Here is a 23129-nt window from a genome sequence, read left to right on the forward strand (position 1 = left end):
AAAATCCACTTCGACAGGCAAAACAAATAAAACTGCATGCAGGAAAAAATATATATAAAATGGGTGGCGCTGTAGTATAGCGATGCGCTCTCCCTGGGGAGAGCAGCCCGAATTTCTCACAGAGAAATCTGTTGTGATAAAAAGAAATACAAATACAAAATAAGACTTGCCTATAGATGTAAGAGACAGTAATCAGCTGAGTATCACTTGACAAATGCTGTGGAAAGTGAAAGAGAATGTCTGGAACTCCAGCAAATCCTAAACAGCATTGGGAGAAATGAAGCAACAACAACAACAACAACAAAACAGCTTTGGGGAAAATGTAGCAAAGATTCTAGATGAAATCACTTTGGAAAACTCTAAGCTAGGACAAAGATTAACAGAAGTTTATAGATGATGCAAAGAACCTAGCCTTGTGCATAAAGAAAAGGACAACAAAAAACTGAACATGTTTTCCCCAATAAGCTTTGTGATGAGGTTAATGAACCTGTCCTTTGGGTTCGAGAGCATCTTCCTACAAAATTAAGAACTGACATAAATTGAAGACTTTGAACAAAAAAGTCTGATGGGTTCTGCATATCATCTTCCCAACAAGGTTTATATCTGAAGGTCTGTCTCCAAATGTGACACAAAGAACCACTCTAGTTCTGCCTGAAGGAAGTCTGGAGATAAGACTGAAAGCTTGTGGCAGTAAACAATGATGTTGATTCTACAGGTTAACTCTCTCCATACGAACGCTGAAAGAGACGACGTTAACAGCGTTTCACCCCAATTACCATCATCAAAATATTGCAAGTGGAAGGCTCTTATACTGAAGAGGTGAATGTTGACAAAGAATACCACAATTCTGATGACGGAAGCTAAAGGTTGGGTCATTCAGACACCCACTGGACATCCGAGGGGTCTGTGTAGAGGAGAAGAGAGGACTGGCCGTACTGAGTGAGTTAAAAAGTGCAGTTTGTTTTGGACAGCAGACTTTAGAAACAACTTATGGGTGTCTTTATAAGAAAGCCCAGTCTTAAGAATTTATTGAGCAACTAATATGTGTGTGTGTGTGTGTGTGTGTGTGTGTGTGTGTCTGTGTCTGTGTGTGAGTATGTGCACATATACATGAATTTCTATGTGTGCGTGTTCTGTGCATGTTTGTGTCTGTGTGTTTTGTCCGCTGCGAATGTGTTGGTGTCAGTATCTGTGTCTATACATGTGTCATGAACATGCAGCTGTGTTTCAAACTTACGAGGAAACTTTGCACGGGTCTTGGCAGACATTTTCCGCGGGTTGACAGCAGGGGGTTCGTCATCAGGGGAATTCATTCCCCTCACCAAGTACTCTGCTTTGCACAATGGACTGTGCTCTCCCTTCATTGGCAAGGCATCCGATTTCTAAACAGGAGAGAGGCAGAAAAAAAAAAAAAAACAAGGGAAAGAACCTGACGTAAAAACTCATATGAGCACTAATTCCAGACCACTAAAACCAAATGTTCAACTTGAAATATTGTAAGCAAACAGAATGCATTTTCAGCAGCAACAACAAAATCGAACCACACCCTCCTACTATTATTCATCCAATCCTCCCCGTTCAACTACCAAAACACTTTTTATACAATAAATATAACAGAATGCAACAGAATTTTAAAAACAACCATGAGTATTCAATAACCAGCAACAAATAACTGCAGTATGTTACTTTTACTCATCAAAATTAGACAAGGTTCTTAGAACACAATGGAAAAAAAATTAATTTTTTAACTCTCAGTTTGACAAAACAATCATTTTCTTCACAACATACACAATTTTTTTTTTTTTTTTACTTCTTTTTCTTTATTAGTAAATATTCTGTTCATGGAATTGTGTTGTTGGGTTCAAGGACTTTTACTGTCATTTCTACTTCGAAATAACCAAATAAACATCAGAAAAGACCCTGACCGAAAAGCCAGTTGACAAACACTCACCGAGAGAATGCGGTCACAAGTGGACATGATGGTAGGTTTGTTGGTGAGGTTCTGTAACTGCTCCTGTACTTTCATCAGCAGGAAATCCGCCATCTCCTTGAAGATAGCGTTCTGGGACTGACAGACACAGGTACAAGAAGAATATATTTACCAGCCGCCGTGGCGAAGTGGTTAGTGTCGCGGACTGACGGCTGGGAGGACGCGGGTTCGAATCCCAGCGGAGGTGGGTTTTTTGGCCCGTGGCCGGCTCCTACCCAGAGTTGAGTGTGCTGTGGGCTTAAATGGGGAGACTGGGACCACACAGTCAAGTGTCATCCATTTCAAGGATGCGTCTTTGGGTGTGCTGCTCTAATTACCTGACCAGCACTGCAAGTGTCTGTATCACTTGGGCCTGGTTGACGCCAGGATATCATTATGACAGGAAATGTAGAGTATAGCCTTGTCACGCAGTCCCAAACCAAAATGGATCTCCATAGCAACATCATCATTGTCATCGTCACCCTCCTCCTCCTTCATCATCAACAATATAAACAAAAAAGTCTTAAAGTCTGTGGCCTTTCATACCCTGCTCTCTTGGTGACCCCAGTTTCAATACCCCTCAACTTCCATGCTTGGGGTGAGTCCTGTCAATGTCTTCAGAGTCGGCAGATTCATGGGGGGCTGTTGTTTGAGGGACGTGGTGGCGGTCTCCACTCTGGGAGGGATGCTCACTCAGTCTGGCTCCGCAACTAAGCCATTTTTGTCGTTAGTAGGGGGCTTAGTAGGTGGTGTCCTGAGTACGTTAAATCAGAACAGGCACCACTGAACACCACCAAAGTGACTCAACAGCAGTGCAGGGTCTCTGGTGTGTGGCCTCCTGGTGACCTAACATCGATGGTTACTTGCGGACTGCTGACGCTGGAACTGTGACGGACGAACCCAGGTGTGGCCATGTATGGAGGAATCTAAATGAGCAGCATGGGAGTAATGCCACTGAAATGGTGCAGATGATGGGGCAGCAACAACAACAACAACAACAACAAAAAAAAAAAGATATACGGCCACACATGAAAAAGAAAAAAAGGGAGGATATAGCAGCAGACCCACCAGACCAACAGACAGTTAGTTCATCTCTCTGTGACAACAGAGTATCAGCCTTAAAATGTAATACATGTATGTCTGAATGTCTCAAGAGGTATTCCTGAGAGACAAGAGTGAGAAAGAGAGACTGACAGAGTCAGAGAGACAAAAATGACCCCCCCCCCCAACCCCCCCCCCCCCCCCCGCAATCCCCCCCCACACACACACACACACACATATATATACTCCCTCCCTGCCACCGATGTGACCATCATTTACTCTTATTCCATTTGAATCTGAGAATATGCTATCCACTTATTCGTTTATTCATTTTAAACTCTTTCTATACTAAGGTACGCTATAGCGTACCTCATGCACAGAACGCTTCGTTACTGTGGTACGCTATAGAGTTAAAAATTCATAGTTCAGAGGTTAACGGTCTTGTGCGAAACTAAACGGCACAGCTCTGTTCTACAGTCACCAAAGAGTGCACCTGTACTCTTATTGTGGCTGAGAATGCCTTTGTTTAGAGCAGAATACATGCGTGCTTACAGTCACCAAACTCTGCCTTCTCACTCGCTCGCTCAGTAAGATGGCGTCTCCATCAACTTCGGCAAATACTGTGGCTCGAAGCTGAAAGCAAACTCAGAGTGTTTCCCTTCGGAAAGTGATAGATGCTGTCACGACTGCTGGCTCTGGTGTTGATAAAGATGATGATGGATCTTTAGACACTGATGGGTGGTCCCACGACAGTATTAGCGAGGATGAAAGTGGCAATAGTGTTGGTGGTGAGACACATGGTTTCAGAGACAGTGACTCAGCAGCAGACAAACATGCAGCAGCTGCTGATGTCGCTAAAGGCCAAAGCTTGAATAAAAAACAGTTTCCGGAGTTTCTCATGCGAGACTGGCACCAAGACTTCTCTATTTTTCCAATATTTTTAGTACCCCACGCTAATAGCCAGTACAGCATGTGCATGTGTGTGAGTGAGTGTGTGTGTATCAGTTTGTATGTGAGTGAGTGTGTGTGTGTATCAGTTTGTATGTGTCCAGGTGACATTGATACTGATTCTAAAGTGGATATCCACTGTGCACACACATTTCCCCATTCAACTGCTACAATTAGGAAGTGTCTAGTTACAAAAGACCATATTTGTGAAATTTCTGTCATATGAGAAAAACTCCCCCCACCCCCCTTTATGTCAGTTGTGAAAAACATGGATTTGTTTATAATGACTACCAAGTTAAACCAATCTCTCAGTCAAAGAAGGCTACTCACTTGCGTAGCTTTCAACAAAAAAATTTTCAAAATAAAATAAATCAGTCAATGATACAGTGAGTGCTTTAAAACTCTGTCCAATATTAGTCAATTCTAAGCTTTATATCAACACAAAATTTCACAGCTGTATGTACTTGCATTCTTTCTTTTTTAGATATTTTTTTGGTAACATAAACAAACGGCCAGTACAGAGAGTACGATGAAGGAAGTCAGCAGGCAGTATAGAATGAGTTAAACAGTTGAAGTGACCCACTTTTAAAAAGCAAACTTAACAGCTGAAGCAATCCACTGACCGATTCGTCCTCTTCTTTTGTTTTGGAGATCTGGATCAGTTTTTCGTTGATGTCGGGGTCAGCAGTCGCAATCCGTACCAAGTTCATCACACCTGCACACACACAGAGCATCACAACACTGTTGGAGGCCACTGCACTTCCCAGGTCATTTAATCCATCTGTAATCTTCTTCTTCTTCTTCTTCTGCGTTCACTTGTATGCACACGAGTGGGCTTTTACGTGTATGACCGTTTTTACCCCACCATGTAGGCAGCCATACTCCGTTTTCGGGGGTGTGCATGTTGGGTATGTTCTTGTTTCCATAACCCACCGAACGCTGAAATGGATTACAGGATCTTTAACGTGCGTATTTGATCTTCTGCTTGCATATACACACAAAGGGGTTCAGGCACTGGAAGGTCTGCACATATGTTGACCTGGGAGATTCGTAAAAATCTCCACCCTTTACCGACCAAGCACCACTGAAATTCAAACCCGGGACCCTCAGACTGACAGTCCAACGCTTTAACCACTCGCCTATTGCGCCCGTCATCTGTAATTTTCAGAGACTGACGTAGGTTTACAGTTGCGCCAACAGCAAAGTGAGAGCTGCCTCTCAGGAGGCAAAAATGCACTGGCTCTTAGTGCTGCAGCCCTGGGGCTGTCCTAAAACCCTCTTGGCCAAGAGAGTGGGGATGTAACTTGGGCAAGACACTCTCCACTATAATCAAATTCTAGCCCAGATAGTTGGGACAGCAGTTTCCTCCTCTGCTGTTCTGATGGCCATTGACAGACACGACTGTTCAGTGAGGTGATTCATTTCTCTATCATCATCTCAGGAAAAAAAAAATTGTCATCCTCTTTGGGATGAAGGTTTTTGCTGACACTGGACAGGTAAATGAAAATGTAGTATTGTTAGGGACAAGCAGCAATTTAATAAGTATGCCTCTGCTGAATTAATGTTGGGTTTTAATCTCTCTCTCTCTCTCTCTCTCTCTGGCATCTTCAAACTGAATACCATACATAGGCTCTACAAATAAAAGGAACTGTCTTTCAATTAAAAATGAAATATATAAAGGAGTTACAGAAGAGTACAGAATGAATACCCTAACACTACATGACACCACTGTCAAATTCGAAATATCTCATCTTTAAAGAAAAAATAGCCACTGTTACCTCAATGCAGATAACTGAAAGACAACAGACTTCAGCTGCACACAGTCTCAAGACAAATTCTGAATGTCCATGAGTTAAAAGGATAATGAATATCAACCAGCTAGTGCGACTGTTAACAAAATCCCCATGCTTTAAAAGGGGAAATCAACACTTGAAAATCTTTCCATCACCGAACGACGTTCAGGATGAAACAATGCATGCCACTCATACCACTTCTCTTACAAACCAGCACGCAACAACATGGCAATATTCTGCCACTTCTACGACACGTCTAAACCACAATCACATCTTTAGAAATAAAACAGAATGTCTTTATCACCAAGTGTACTATGGTCACAAGGTACCCTTAGGCAGACTGAAAGGCACTGTGGGAGTGGCATAGTTCATTGAAAAAAAAAAACACACCAAAAAACATGAAATGAAATTCATAAACAAACACAAATAAACCAGCAATTTTTATATGTATGTGTGCATATGCATGCATGCGCTCACAGTCACACATGCTTGCACACAGCACACACACCCAAGCACACACATAACACACAAGCCCCCTCAGCCCCATACACACACATGCATAACCCTCCCCCACACCCCACCCCCCACACACACACAACCCAAAGAACCCAAATGAACACTGACCAATGTCTCTGTCAAGGTAATCAAAGAAGGAGGGGACGATGCACATCAGCTGCACCACTTCTGTCGCCAGCAAACATTTGTAGTCTTCAAGTCTGAAACACATTAATAATAACAATAATTAATAATGATAATAAGGGACATTCATATATCATGTTTCTCCAGAAATACTGCTCAAAGCACTTTAAACACTTTGTTCCCCACTCCCCTATCTATACCACCCCCCCACCTTCCAACACACACACACACACACACACACACACACAGAAGCACGTGCCAGAACACACTCGCGCACCTGAACAATGGAAACCACCCACCCATGACACCCTCCAGAAAACACATCCCTGCAATATGCACTCAGCCATGTATACACACACATAAATACACAAGATACTCACTAACACCCAACCACACACACGTGGCAAACAGCTTCCCCTCAATAAAACATGCACTGAAAACACCAGATCATACCAAGATCAATGCATGCATCATCACTGTTTTGGTTTGGTTTGGTTTTTCAACTAAGGTAAAGCTGCAGGTATGACTGCTAATTAGTGGAACACTATCCATGGTCTATCGACAACCCATCTTGACCCAGAGATTCCAAGAAGAAAAAGTCTGCTGAAGAAATGGTGAGTGTGCAGAAGGGTTGAGAGTGGTGGGGGGGGGGGGGGGGTGTGTGTGCAGGGGGCGGGGGGTGAACGTGGCAGGGGAGAAATGAAAGAGGAAAAGGAGTGAGTGAGTTTGTGAGTGGGGTTAAAAAAAAAAAAAAAAAAAATTCTGCTCCAGCATCTGCAAGAATGAAATGTCGGGAAAAAAAAAAAAAAAAACTTACAAAAACAACATTACTAAAAGTTGTCTTTTTTTTTTAAAGAAAGAAATGGAAAAAAAATTTTTTTTTTTTTTTTAAGAAGAAAAACACCGCAAGGGTACTAGTACTGACTGTGAGGCCAGTCTGGAGAGTGGTGGAGTGGTGGAGTGGCTGGAGGAGGAGCTGGTCTCACTCAGCCTGGTCAGCTGGGACACCATGTGATACAGGCACAGGTACAGCTTGGTGTACAGACCCCCGTCCTGACACACACACACACACACAGCAAGGCACCCGCCGTCATTTATCACACATCCTGTTCTTCGATACATGGAAATAGCGTTCTGACTGACACGAGGAGGCCACATTCATCGTCGCACATCATGTCAAGCAATGCTTGGTAATAACGTCCTGACACAACAAGGCGCCATCTATAATAATAACAATAAGGATAATAATGCTCTTCTACAACGCTGTTCCCCCACAGAAAGGCTCACAGCGCTTCACAAATTAAACCTGACGATAAAGAAACAACAATTCTCAAGAAAATTCAAATAACAAACAAATCACTCATGGCGCTCCACAAATCACATGTTACAAAAGAGAAGCAACAATCATAAGAAAAAGAATCGCCATGAAGAAACAGTCACCATCCTCATATCATGAACTGCGCGCACACACACACACACAATCACAAATTCACGCGTGCGAGCGCGCACACACACACACACTCACACACACACACACACACACAGCACCTCCACTAACACATATACACAAACACTGGAAAACGTAGCGCATCCCTCATATTACAGCAAATTAGACTCAAATAATCACACATCCTGTTCTTCAATACATGGTCATCATGTCCTGACACAACAAGACGCCTTCTATTATGTATCACACATCCTGTCCTTCAATACATGGTAATCACATCCTGACACAAGGCGCTATCCATGATCATACATCCTGTCCTTAAATACAAAGTAATCACGTCCTGACACAACAATGCGCTATCCATGATCATACATCATGTCCTTAAATATATGGCAATAACATCCTGATGCAACAAACGCTTTCCATCCTATATCACACATCCTGTCCTTTAATACATAGTCATCACGTCCTGACACAACAAGGCGCTGTCCATGATCACACATCCTGTCCTTAAATACACAATAATCACGTCCTGACACAACAAACGCCTTCCATCCTATACCACACATCCTGTCCTTCAATACATGGTCATCACGTCCAGACACAGCAAGGCCGCATCCATCATCACACATCCTGTTCTTCAGTACAAGGTAATAACATCCTGACACACACAGCAAGGCGCCATCCGTCATCACTCATCCTGTCCTTCGATACATGGTCATCACATCCTGACTGACACAATGAGGCCCCATCCATTATCACACATCCTGTCCTTCAGTACATGGTAATCACATCCTGACTGACACAATGAGGCCCCATCCATTATCACACATCCTGTCCTTCAATAAATGGTAATCACGTCCTGACACAACATGGTGCCATCAATAATCACACGTCATGTCCTTCAGTACACAGTAATCACGTCCTGACTGACACAACATCCATAATCACACATCCTGTCCTTCAATACATGGCAATAACACAAAGAGGTGCCATCCATCCATCATCAAACGTCATGTCCTTCAGTAAATGGTAATCACGTCCTGACACAACAAGGCGCCATCCATCATCACGTGTCATGTCCTTCAGTACATGGTAATCACGTCCTGACACAACAAGGGGCCATCCATCATCACATGTCATGTCCTTCAGTAAATGGTAATCACGTCCTGACACAACAAGGCCCCATCCTATATCACACATCCTGTCCTTCAGTACATGGTAATCATGTCCTGACACAAGGGGCCATCCATCATCATGTGTCATGTCCTTCAGTAAATTATGGTAATCACGTCCTGACACAACAAGGCGCCATCCATCATCACGTGTCATGTCCTTCAGTAAATGGTAATCACGTCCTGACTGACAGTATAAAGCCCCATCCATAATCACTCAACCTGTTCTTAAGTACCTGGCATATAGGTATGTGAGACATACAGTAATGGAAATGAAGCAAAACAAATATGAAACACCTATAAATGTAAGCCATGCATAATTCACCAGGAATATAAACACAATAAAAATAACAGATTTCAAGCTTTCTCAGTGTCATTTTAAAATCATAAACATATATTTCTTTAAAAAGAAAACAAAAAAACAACAACAAAAATACCAACAACAAAAAACAAAAAAAAAGTTAAAAAAAAAAAAATATATATATATATATATATATATATAACTTGCACAGAAATCATATATATATATATATATATATTTTATATATATATATATATATATAAACTTGCACAGAAATCCAGGTCTATGTACACAACTGCGATCATCATACACTTGTTCAGTTAGTTTCTCAAGGAGGCATCACTGAGTTTGGACTAATGCATATACGATATTCCACATCTGCTAGATGCATGACCAGCAGCATAACCCAATGTACTACTCAGGCCTTGAGCCAATGCATGCATGCATATTTGTGTACCAATCAGAGCAGATTTTTTTTGCCAGAATTTTGCCAGAGGACAATCCTTTTGTTGCCATGGGTTCTTTTTCAGTGCGCTGAATGTGTGCTGCAAACGGAGCTTCCGTTTATTGTCTCATGTGAATGACTTGATGATCCATCTGATTTTTCAGTCAAATTTGGGGAGAAAGGGCAATACTAGAATCCGAACCTTCACCCTCGAAGGCACTGTATTAACAGATAAGGATCTTAACTCATTCTGGACAATGGAACGCTTTAGCGTTCCTGATGTAAGGTAGCGTTCCGGACGACGGAACGCTATAGCAGTTTCGACAATTAAAAATTTTTCTACGTTTTCCTCATGCATAACAATTGCAGCTACACTGGACATTGCGAACGTGTCAAGGGTCGAATGGAAAGTTTCTTCATGAGATTTCGTAACAACACACTCCACAGCGAGCCAGCGAGTTCAGGACCCCACATGACAAGCTGATCTGCATACGTATTGAAAATGGCGTCACAGGCAATACAAGTGGAAATTTTTGGAGCAAATTAGATCACACAACAGTGACTTTTACCACTGCTGAAGTGATTGAAATGCTTCAAACTGAAGGTTTCGACATCGACGAGGATGATGAAGATGATGAATAAAGTATCTGCAGTGAAGAAAGCTACCAGCAAGAAGACACTGATGGTGACTCAGCTTCTGAGAGCAGTGAAGAGGGAGGGGGATGCACGTTCACCTGACGTGAGGAGAGGGGTCAGTGGGTCAAGTACAGTGAGTTTTATTCAGTTACTTTATGTTTTGCATTTTTTGTGATTTTTTTTTCCTTACCCTAACAAATGGGTCATCTGTAGGGAAAAGCAAAGAAGAGAACTATTTGTCTGGAGTGAGTTAACCATTCTGCTATGCGCTATGGCACACACTAAATTGTCGTGGTATCTCCAAGACTCAGTAGCTTCCTGTTTCACCTCTTGTCATCCACACAGGTGTGGCACACTTTAAGTTCAGTCCAGTGCCTTCACGCTCCACCCTGAGGTAGGCAGGTAGCGAATCTTTGTTATCCCCTGCTTTCTTTCTGGCGGTGACAGTGCCAGCATGGCAGTTCATTGTTGGTACAGTGTCCCCTCACAGGAAAACCAGTGTCTCCTGCTGCATCAAGACAATACCCGTGCACACACTGTAGCAGCACTTCTTGACTTTCTAGCTGAAAATAGCGTACAGTTGGTCACATATACCCCACATTCCCTCGATCTGTCTGGTTGGTTCCTGTCTCTTTGGCCAAGCCACAGCTGAGAGGAAGGCGGTTCCAGAGTCCTGAAGATGCCTGAGCTTCCTCTGAGGGCATTAGTTTAGGTATACCTAAATCAGCGGTCACGTGCCATGGACGTGTGGTTTGGAAGCATGGGAAAATACTGGAAAGCTGAGGGAGTAACATTAATAAACTGTCCTTCTCCTTCTGTCTTCTCCTTCAAATTTATGCTTCAATTCTTTCTGAGCATCAGCTAAAGAAAGCAATCTTGGTTGATTTAGTTCGCCACAATCGCATGTCTTGAGCACAGTGTCAGTCCGACATTTTGTTGAGCGAGTGAGGAGAGGAGCCCGGCAAACACTGGGACAGTAACCCAACCAAAACGTTCAAATAAAGGACTGCCTCATGACGTAGATGGTGTTTCTAGCTATGAATAGAATCTAGAAAGATTCCCCAGGCTAAAGCTACCACTATTTTTGTCAACAAACTGAATGCAAACCAGGGAAAAGTCAGAATATTTTGATGACGAGTTATCTCGTCATTATGGCAGCGAAGCGTACATGCTTGCAATGACGAGTTATCTCGTCATATATGCAGCCTAGGGGTTAAGAGACACTGTGGGTGTTTCTCCATGATGACTGAAAGTTGACTGATTAGCTAAAATCCAACAGTGACAACAAAGTATGTAAACAAACCAATTGACTTAAACAGTCGCCAAACCAATAAATCCCGGAAAAAGCTGAATAAAAAAAAACCCACTCCTTTCTCAGTAAGTAGTGCTCTGTTGCAAGTATACTCGTAAACAGTCAGATACAGATGGATCCATGAGGATACTCGTGAGTTAACTCTTTCCATACGAACGGCGAAAGAGACGACGTTAACAGCGTTTCACCCCAATTACCATCATCAAAATAGTGCAAGCGGAAGGCATAATACTGAAGAGGCGAATGTTGACAAAGAATACCACAATTCTGACAACGGAAGCTAAAGGCTGGGTCATTCAGACGCCCACTGGACATCCGAGGGGTCTGTGTAGAGGAGAAGAGACGACTGGTCGTACTGAGTGAGTTAAGAAAAGCCATTGAAATCACATTTTATCTCTACCTGTTTTTTTTTTGGGGGGGTTTTTACAGCCAAAATATACCATATAGAACGAAAACTTATCAACAGAACAGTGGCATGCTCTCACCGCCTGCAAACTGACCACCATGCATCACAGTGACAGAACAATTTGGTATGCAGAGCATGCACACAAAAAAACAACAACAACAACAACAACAAAACACCACGCCATTAACAGGGTGATTCACTCTGTCACAGTTCTGTAGATTCACAAAAGCCCGGTCAGCAAAGACTTGAGGGAAAGACTGGGGAGAATAACTTAGTGCCTGCAGAGACACCCAGGCGATGACGGACATCAGGGAGGCGTCAGGTGAAGACCGGCAAGAGAGCGGATGTTTTGGAATCGAAAATTGAAATAAATTTTTCTGTTTACTGCAGGAAAAGTAATAAGCACACACTGGCCTGTTTTCATCCCACACTTGTAAATAAAATCTATAGATTGTGGGAATACAAGAATATAGTAAAATGGAGGGAAAAAAAGTAAATACATATACACTGCATGGCAAACACAACAACAACAACAACAAATAACAGAACAGACTGCACAGAAACACCATTCTCTCCACTAAAACATAGTATGCACACGTGTGAATGGGAGAAGGAAAGAAGAAAGTAGGAAAAGAAAGGATGGAGAAAGAGAGAGAAAGGGAGATTGGGGGCAAGAAGTAAAGGAGGGGAGGGGCACAGAGAGAGAGAGAGAGTGGAGCACAGAAACAAGGACACTAAGAATACATCATTTTTTCTTTCTATCTAAATGATTTCAATGATTTGCTAAACTCAGTTCTGTCATTAGATTTTTTTTTTTTTAAATATTACAGTCTTTTGGAGCCATTAAGACTGCAGTTTACATTTAGCATAAATGATACTGTTTACCATAAATATCCACCAGAATATACAAGACTTGTCTTATATAGATCAGTTCTTGGCCACGGCAAATTTATGTAATGCAGTACATAAACATACCAAGCAAGGTTCTCAACAAAATAAATCCTACTTGATATAGGTTTGTTTTGTTTTTTTGTTTTGTTATTTAGAAGAAATATAGCAACAGAAGTGTATCTGAAAAAAAGTATTAAAAAAAAACTGATGGGAAAAAAAACCCCAATGAAGACAGAGGAATCGATATGATAAATGTAACTGATCAACATTTCCAGATACTTCTCTTTCACACTCATGCACACACATGCACATGCACACACACACACACACTCATTCACTCGCACGTACACACATGCAAAGGCACACATGCATGCGTGAGCGCGCGCGCACACACACACACACACACACACACACACACACACACACACACCCATGCGCGCGTACCAGGATGTTTTACATCCCCTGTTCATACATGTATTTGTATACTACTTCCACGGCCACTGATGTGAGCAAAGGTAAGATCCTTTAAAAAAAAAAAAAGTAATACATTACAAACAAACAAAAAGTAACATAACACATCACAACACTATACAGTAATATGCCCAAATCATTTGTTGCAACCCCTAAATACAACACAACACTACACATTACGGTACTATTCACAAATCCACGACCCACCCCCACCCCCACCCCCTGACACTAACCTCACTCTCCTCCCTGTCCACCTTCACCGCACTGACCAACAGGGACACCACCTTGCATCGCAGTAACCGCGGCAACAGGAACAAGTCCATCGTCTGGACGGACCTGTTTGGGCGTTCATCCACAGACAGCCAGACAAGGTTTTGGTCAGGGAAAGAGAAAAGGATGCTGGCAGAACCAGCCAAGAGACCAGACAGACAAATCAAATCAATAAACATGGCGCAACAGCCGAATGGTTAAAGCGTTGGGACTTTCAATCTGAGGGTCCCGGGTTCGAATCATGGTAATAGCGCCTGGTGGGTAAAGGGTGGAGGTTTTTACCGATCTCCCAGGTCAACATACGTGCAGACCTGCTAGTGCCTGAACCCCCTTTGTGTGTATACGCAAGCAGAAGATCAAATACGCACGTTAAAGATCCTGTAATCCATGTCAGCGTTCGGTAGGTTATGGAAACAAGAACGTATCCAGCATGCACACCCTTGAAAGCGGAGTATGGCTGCCTACATGGCGGGTTAAAAACGGTCATACACATAAAAGCCCACTTGTGTATATACAAGTGAACATGGGAGTTGCAGCCCACAAACGCAGAAGAAGAAGAAAAAAAATTAAAAAATGAATGAATTGATTAACTCAACAGCAAAATTGGGACAACTAATCAACAATACTGATAAAAACATAAACGCAAGTTAGAACTGAAAAATTTGTCTCATCACTTCCTGTTGTCTCTGTAGACGCCGCATGTCATTAAAAAAATAAAAAGGTTAAATGTTCTAGAACCTTTTACAGCATTTCAACTTTTTAAACAACATGGTGTACTATTAAAACAGACTGTTTGATTTTTGTTGTTGTTTGTTTGTTTTTTATACAACAAGGATATTCATTTGTTCTTCACTTGTCTGTGTTTTATTTACTTCTCTCTCTCTCTCTCTCTCTCTCTCTATATAATATATATATATATATGTATATGTATGTGTGTGTGTGTGTGTGTGTGTGTGTGTTTGATTTTTGTTGTTGTTTGTTTTTTTATGGTGTACTATTAACATTTTCACACAAAAATTTATCTTCCGCTACCCACATCTTCCATCACCACCACCACCCCTCCTCTCTACCGTCTCACTTACCCAATAGTCAGAAGTTTGCCTGTGTCTAACGTGTCTCTGACCAAATGTGTTGGCAGCACAAAGTCAAGAGAAGCCTTGAAATGGGGAAAAAACAAAACAAAACAAAAAAAAGACATATTAATAAGCATAATCTGAAAAATAAATAAATAAATAAAAATTCACGTTTTACATTCAACATAACTAAATAATCATTTCTTCTGAGAGCAATTACAGCACATAGCAAACTGATTCAATGGAAGGAATTTAAGAAAAAAAAAAAATCAATGAATGAACAAATAAAAAAAAAGGGGGGGGGGGGGCAGGACAAAGAAAGTGACATCAGCAAAAGAAATAAAGAAGAAAAAAAAAAGATTTTTTCGTTAAGAAGAAAAAAAAAATCAAATCAAATCAAATCATATTACTAACAGTCCAGCCAACTGCAATGTGACATTTATTTTAGGACTGAAACTCTCATAAAAAATTCAAAACAGTCACATTACAAACTAACATAAACAAGAAACAAAATATCACACTGTATCAATATTTAAGTCTTTTTTTTTATCAAATATGTTTCCACCTGTCAGTTCCAGTGTATCTGCAATTATGAGTGTCTTACAACTATTCAAGCAAGAAAAACAAAAACAAAAAAAACAAAAAATAAGGGAAATAATCTGATAAAAAAAGTGCCAAATATTAAGTTGTCCCCCTTCGTCTAGAAAGGAATCAAGATAAAACTCTGTGTGTGTGTGTGTGTGTGTGTGTGTGTGTGTACGTGCATTCGCACATGTGTGGGTGTGTTTTTGCACATGAGTGCGTACATTCTAAAACAACAACAACAACAAAATACAAGACAAATCTGATACGGGCCAGATGAGTAACAAAATAAACTGAATCTGATTCCACACAGAAAAGATACCATGTTCAACATATATATATCTTGCAAATAAACCTACCTTTGAAAATGACAAAGGAAAAATACACCCCCCACCCCCTTCCCCACACCGCCCCCCCCAAAAATGTGATCCTCACAGCAGTCAGTCTACAGCAAATCTTTATGCTGCCCAACAAAGTCACTTTACGACAGGTGCAACAGCCGAATGGTTAAGCGTTGGACTTTCAATCTGAGGGTCCCGGGTTCGAATTTCGGTGCGGTCTTGTGGGTTTTTAAAAGGTGGAGATTTTTCCGATCTCCTAGGTCAACATATGTGCAGACCTGCCAGTGCCTGAACCCTCTTCATGTGTATACACACGCAGAAGATCAAATACGCATGTTAAAGATCCTGTAATCCATGTCAGCGTTCGGTGGGTTATGGAAACAACAACATACCCAGCATGCGCACCGCTGAAAATGGAGTGTGGCTGCCTACATGGCGGGGCTAAATAAACAAAACGGTCATACACGTAAAATGTTAAATGTTACATGTTTGTCTGAGTGTGTATGTGTGCGTGCCTGAAATCTGATTGAATGACACAGGAAATGAATGATGAGCGCCCAATTGTAGCCATCAGTCGGCTCTAGCCAGGTAGGCAACCTGTTGTGCCAATGACCCCGTGTTTTTAAAGCGCTTAGAACTTGGTCTCCGACCGAGGATAGGCGCTATATAAGTATCCATGTCAATCAATCAATCAATCAGTTTCCTTTTCGAAAATGGTGATAAAAAAAACCCTCTTAACTACCAAGATGGCTGATACCCACCACCAGCATCAGCAGCACCATGTTGCATCGCTCCCGGTCAGTGAAGCGTGCAGCAAACAGATCTGTCAAAAAAGTGGATATGTGGGATATGTCCAGCCCTCCAGGCTTTCTGCAAAAGACAGTATAAGGACATCTGGAAATCTCCCATCACAAAACATCAGACACTGCTACAAGATACATCAACATACAGGGTCAGGTTCATGTCAGACGTGGGTATAGGCGGGTGTTTTTTTTTTCTTTAGTTAATGATCACACAGCATGATGTACTGGATGAAACAGCAAAGCACACACTGTCACCCACCTGGCCGTGTACTGCCATTCCAGACTGATGTCCTCCTGAAGGATCTGTGCTAAATACTGCAGCCGCTTCCAGTCAGTTTCTGGGATCACATCAATTCATATATTAATAAACTACGAAATCAACCAAAATATACATTACCTATTACAATAATACATGACTAAATAAACAAAGGCATAAACAAGCATCTACGTTATCTCCAGCGACTTTAAAATTGAAACAAGACTGGCTCATGCTGCAGACACTACCACTGTGGTCACAGATCAACAATGAAAACAATTCTATAGCTGCTGCTACCAAGCCGTTAAACATAGAACAATTGTGTGTGTGTATGTGTGATGTTGTACACCCTCTCAAACTTCCTCTCCTATCATTACCCTCAGGTCATCTTCAGCAAGTGAATTTCTGTACCTGTGTACAAACAATAAACCAGTCTTGAGCTGCTTAAGTGTTAAGACACCTCTTGCTCCAAATGAACAAAAATATATCCATACATACCAAGTATATTCTCTATTCTCAAATTTAGTCTTTGACTAAATATCTGATGTGTATGCATGCCGATGCACATGACACTGATGTATGTATGATATGTATAAAGTGCATGTGTTTGGATGTGGGTATAGAAGTATTACACAGTGTGTGTGTGTGTGTGCGCGTGCACGCACACACTTGTGTATGTGTGTTTTTATGTTTATCTTCAGTTTAACGTCTATTCACTATAAGTGTTTTTAGACGGATATGTGTGTTTCTGTGTGTATGTGTGTGTGTGTGTGTATGTGTGTGTGTGTGTATGTGTGTGTGTGTGTGCGCGCGCGCGTAAGCATGTGTGTGGTGCGCGCGTGTGTGTATGTATTCTGATGCACCGTCACCTGCTGAAATCACGCCAAACCATACACAGACCAGTGAAGACCACTCACCCACATTGAGAACAGCATTCTTGGGGAAAGTTGTCATCAGCTGCTCTGCCTGTTGGGGGGGGGGGGAAAAAAACAAACGAAAACACTGTAACAAGGAAATAGGTTCAGGGATCCATCTTAGAACGCAAACCGGTTTGTTGATTAAAACAAACACAAAAAATTAAACAACAAAAATATACTGATCGCCTACGGATTCTATTCCAGTCATTCCACAAAACAGCACCACCACCATCTCTCCTCTCCTCTTCCTCCTACCATTGTGGTTTAGATTTTTTTTTCTTCTTCTTATCTCCAGGGTTATATGCAGACATGCATTTTTTTTTTTTCACTTTGAGGAAATTGTCTGCAGGAGCTGAAATCCGCGGTTTCATTTTCATTTCGTTCAAAACCTTGGAAATGAAATTTTCTATGTTTCTATGTCCAAATAACTTGAATGGTCACTTCAGGGGGAAAAAAAAAAAAAGTACTAATGAACTTAAGCAGCCACAACCATGAAAGAAAAAAGAAAGAAAAAGTGTTGGCAACAGTTAAGGAAATAAATGTGAACATGAAGGGGGGCTGCTGTTTGAGGGACGTGGTGGCGGTCTCCACTCTGGGAGGGACGCTCACTCAGTCTGGCTCCGCGACTAAACCATTATTGTCGTTAGTAGGGGGGCTTAGTAGGTGGTGTCCTAAGTACGTTAAATCAGAACAGGCACCACTGAACACCACCGAAGTGACTCAGCAGCAGTGCAGGGTCTCCTCTGGTGTGTGGCCTCCTGGCGACCTAACATCGATGGTTCCCTGTGGACTGCCGACAGTGAAACTGCGATGGATGAACCCGGGTGTGGCCGTGTATGGGGGAATCTAAATGAGCGGCGTGGGAGTAATGCCACTGAAACGGTGCAGATGATGGGGCAGCAAAAAAAAAAAAAAAAAAAAAAGAAAAAAAAAGTGAACATGATGGAAGTCAAGCTGGACAGACACTGCACCCTTTACCTTCTTCCCAAATATCCCGTCAATTTCAAGCTTCTTCAGCGTACTGGGCACAAAGCTGTCTTTCTTCAGTTTTCGTCTCTGGAAACAAAATGAGCAAAACCTCTAAAGAAATGTAACGTAACATCATTCAGGCACATTAGCACACCACCATCCAATCTACCCACCCAATTCAAAACTCTAGCAATCCTACGATGAGACCCCCCCAAAAAAGAATAAAAAATCACAAAAAAAAACAAGCAAGTTAATGAATCAGCAAAAGAGAGTTATATGCACAAAATCAGAGATGCAAATATGATTTCTTATTTTGTAAAAATATATCAGTCATACACTAGTAATAATGATAATCAAAATCCATTTAGCCTTTGGGGATCGTTCCTCTTCTGTGTTCATATGCTGCAGTTCATGCACATATTTAGGTGGAGTGTGTGTGTGTGTGTGTGTGTGTGTGTGTTTGAGTGTGTGTGTTTGAGTGTGTGTGTGTGTGCATGTGTGTGTGTGCGTGTGTACGCATGTGTGCGTGCGCGTGTGTGCGTGCGTGTGTGCATGCATGCGTGTGCGTGCGTGCGTGCATGTGTGCATGTGAGGGCAGAGGAAAGAGGAAGGCATGAGGTTGAGAAGGCGCAGGAGGGGGTAGGGGGCTGAGACTGGTGGAAGAGGTGGCTTCCGGTGATCATCCAGGTATTGTGTGCAGTACAAATGTTTATCACTGTCATTATCATTATCATCATCATCATCACTGTTTTTGTACCTCGCCCCCCCCCCCACCCCCATACCCCTCTCACTCCTCCATCAGGCTGTTTAGCAGCCACACTCTGTTGTTACCACTGTTGCATCAATATTGTTTATGCTGGGTAGCCAGCGTTTCGACAGGGCTACAAAATGCCAGCCAGTGGAACTGGACCTAAGCATTGCAGGCTGTGATATTCCTCATGCATATGTCTACTACACATGATAGGGGGTGTTGGCACTGACATTTGTTTTGTAATGCATAGTGTTGGTGCTGTGTCGTGTGCTATGCTGTGCTGTGCTGTGCTGTGCCAAACTGAACTGTAACTGCAGTGCATCGCATTGCAGTGCAGAGCAAGACCAGGATCAAAATTGGACAGGGAATAAAAACGGTCCTCATAGCAAAAATCAAAGACAGGAAATTACATACAATGTGTACTTTAGATGTGAGAGAAAGAAAAGAAAAAAAAGGATGGGGATTCTAGCTAGCTCAGCATGATATACACCCTCCCCCATTCCAAGACGGGTAGGCCTCAGCTGCCAGGTGGAAGGGGATGGGAGGTTTGAGTTGGATTCAGATAAAATGCCCCCTTCCCCATTCCCCAACAACCCTTCACTGAATGTTAATGTTAAGAGCTGGGGGCTGGGAGGAAGGAGGGAGGAGGGGGGGGGGGGAAGAGGGGTCAATGGCATCAAAGCCACATTTACCCCCACACACACCCACACACACCCCACCAGTACCATTTCTAGCTAGCTTTAAAAAACACCCCCATATCCATCAGGAAAGTGGGGGGGGGGGGGGGGGCAAAATCCAACTGGGGATTGGGGGCAGGGTGGGGTTAGGGGGGCGGGGAGGGGGGTAGAGGGGTCAATGGCATCAAAGCCACATTTACCCCCCACCCCCACCAGTACCATTTCTAGCTAGCTTCAAACAACCCCCATATCCATCAGGAAAGGGAGGAGCAAAATCCAACTGGGGGTTGGGGGCGGGGTGGGGGTTCCACTTATGACTTGCCAAAGTTACCCTCAGGGGTCATTCCATGCTAGTAGTCCATATAGACACTGGGGTTGTCATGGGCTTGCCAGATTTGACCACAGGGGAAAAAAAACCAAAAAAAACCAATGGTGGTAAGAATAAGGCTGCTACACCAGTTGTGATCTGGTCTTTTTAACTCACTCAGTACGGCCAGTCCTCTCTTCTCCTCTACACAGACCCCTCGGATGTCCAGTGGGTGTCTGAATGACCCAACCTTTAGGTTTTGTCGTCAGAACTGTGGTATTCTTTGTCAACATTCACCTCTTCAGTATAAAAGCGTTCCGCTTGCAATATTTTGATGATGGTAATTGGGATGAAGCGCTGGTAACGTCGTCTCTTTCGCCGTTCGTATGGAGAGAGAGTTAATTTTCCATTGCCATCAACATCTACAGGCATTTCTACATCTCTTTGTGTGTGTTTGTGTTTTTTCTTTTCCCTTTTTTTTTTTTTTTAGGCGGGGCGGGTGGAGGGGGCGGGGGTGTGGAGGGGAGTGGGGGGGGGGGGGGGCGTGAGATACTGTCGTTGTTTCTTCTTCTCCTTTTTTTTTTTTCATCTTGTCACACTGAATAAAACCACATGAAAAGGGAAACTTGTCGACTCCAGACAACCATCAAACAAGCCTCATCTATCTCCTTAAAAAAATTTTTTTTTTTTTTTTAAATTCAAAGAAAAAAGAACAACAGGCGATCAATGGCGGGGTAAATAAAAAAAATTAAAAAACCGGTCATATACGTAAAATGTTACATGTCTGTCTGAGTATGTATGCATGTGCGTCTGAAATCTGATTGAATGACACAGGAAACGAATGATGAGCGCCCAGTGGCTTGCCGTCAGTCGGCTCTACCCAGATCGGCAACCTGTGGTGCAAATGTCCCCGTGTATGTGATGCGCTTAGAGCTTGGACTCTGACCGAGGATAGGCGCTATATAAGTATCCACATCAATCAATCAATCAATCAATCAACGAGTGTTTGTTTGTTTCTTCTCAAACTAATTTTCTTTCATTAATTCATTGTCTATTTCGTACCGGGTTGTTCAGTAATGAACGCGTTCACACAGTTCTTGTTTGGGGGGTGTTTTTTTTCCCATTAAATAAAGGTGTGTGTGTAATAAGCAGGCTTAAACACAAAGAATGAAAAAAAAGTATTTCTGTCTGTCTAAGTGGAGGATTTCAGTAGAACTTAGGTCAGTGTATGTGGGTGTGTGGGTGTGTGTGCGCACAAGTTTTTTCGTTTTCTTATTTCTTTGGTCTGTTTACAACAGACTTAAAAAGCAAATGCATGCATATTTCAAAAACTGGAATGAGGATATTTGTGAGGAAAGAGGTTTTAGTTCACGAGCGGTTAAACAGATGTGCTTTTTAAAATTTAATGCACTTTAAGCCAGTTAATTGTGTGTGTGTGTGTGTGTGTGTGTGTGTGTGTGTGTCTGTGTGTGTCTGTGTGTGTCAGTGTAATTCACTTGTTAAAGATATAGTTACCGGCAACGGCTTACTGGTTTCAATTTTTGCACACAACACCTTCAGGTGGCAGGAATAGCAACAGGCCAAAGTTTTGATTTTGAAACTTTAAGGTCGATAGGTCAGGCAGCTGTCTTGAATATTACTAAATGAACCAATACCTCACGAGCTAATGCAAGGACTTGAACCAAACATGGACTGGGCAATAGAGGGACGCTGAGGAAACACAGGTATTAGAATGAATCATATGTGTCCTAAATTAACAGGTGCTTCAGGGGAAGTGGGGGGCGAGGGGGGAGGGGGGAGTTCTGAAACAAAAACAAAAACAAAAAAGATGGACACATGATGTTCCCTACAAGAAAATATCATTGATGTTCCCTACAAGAAAATATCATAATTATCTAAAATACAAAACATATCAAAGTAGAATGTTCATTCATATGGTGTGACCTTGAAGTAATTTTTTTGTTATTTTGACAACTTGAAACATATGGACTGGGCATGTCTATGTTCCCCCAGGAATATTCCTTCAGGTGTATGTCCCGCCCCCGCCCCCCAACCCACCCTCCTCACCCACCCACCCCAAGGTCTATGTGTCCTTTGGTCTATGCCCAAGCCCCCCCCCACCCCCCTTCCCCCCAGCCCCCACACCTGACCCATTTTTTGGTAGGTCTATATTCCTAAGGTCTTTGTTCCCCCTGCCCCCCCCCCCCCCCCCCCAAAGTGTATATTCCCCCAGGCCTATAATTATTCCCCACCATATGTTCCCACAGGTCTGTATTCATTTTCTCATACATGTACATGTGGAGTCATGGCCTAGAGGTAACGCGTCCGCCTAGGAAGTGATAGAATTTGAGCGCGCTGGTTCGAATCACAGCTCAGCCACCAATATTTTCTCCCACTCCACTAGACCTTGAGTGGTTGTCTGGACGCTAGTCATTCGGATGAGACGATCAACCAAGGTCCCGTGTGCAGCATGCACTTAGCGCACATAAAAGAACCCACGGCAACAAAAGGGTTGTTCCTGGCAAAATTGTGTAGAAAAATCCACTTCAATAGGAAAAACAAATAAAACTGCACGCAGGAAAAAATACAAAAAAAATGGGTGGCACTGTAGTGTAGCGACGCGCTCTCCCTGGGGAGAGCAGCCCAAATTTCACACAGAGAAATCTGTTGTGATAAAATGAAAATGAATGAATGAATGAAAATGGGGTT

The 23129-nt window shown here is 42.5% G+C and overlaps 1 protein-coding gene across 1 annotated transcript in view; it reads right to left on the reverse strand.

The window, feature by feature from the left end:
* The window catches only part of LOC143280455 (uncharacterized), a 115941-nt gene that overhangs the window by 76188 nt on the left and 16624 nt on the right, over nt 1–23129 (reverse strand). The window contains exons 7-17 of the mRNA XM_076585105.1: nt 18695–18772; nt 17717–17765; nt 16803–16881; nt 16502–16610; nt 14827–14900; nt 13708–13810; nt 7316–7443; nt 6376–6467; nt 4582–4673; nt 1952–2068; nt 1238–1382 (exon numbers count right to left, since the gene is read on the reverse strand). Of these exons, the coding sequence (XP_076441220.1) occupies nt 1238–1382; nt 1952–2068; nt 4582–4673; nt 6376–6467; nt 7316–7443; nt 13708–13810; nt 14827–14900; nt 16502–16610; nt 16803–16881; nt 17717–17765; nt 18695–18772 (1066 nt within the window). The remainder of the gene's footprint in view (nt 1–1237; nt 1383–1951; nt 2069–4581; nt 4674–6375; nt 6468–7315; nt 7444–13707; nt 13811–14826; nt 14901–16501; nt 16611–16802; nt 16882–17716; nt 17766–18694; nt 18773–23129) is intronic.

The sequence above is a fragment of the Babylonia areolata genome, chromosome 3 (genome assembly GCF_041734735.1).
Source record: "Babylonia areolata isolate BAREFJ2019XMU chromosome 3, ASM4173473v1, whole genome shotgun sequence".
NCBI classification, from domain to species: domain Eukaryota; kingdom Metazoa; phylum Mollusca; class Gastropoda; order Neogastropoda; family Buccinidae; genus Babylonia; species Babylonia areolata.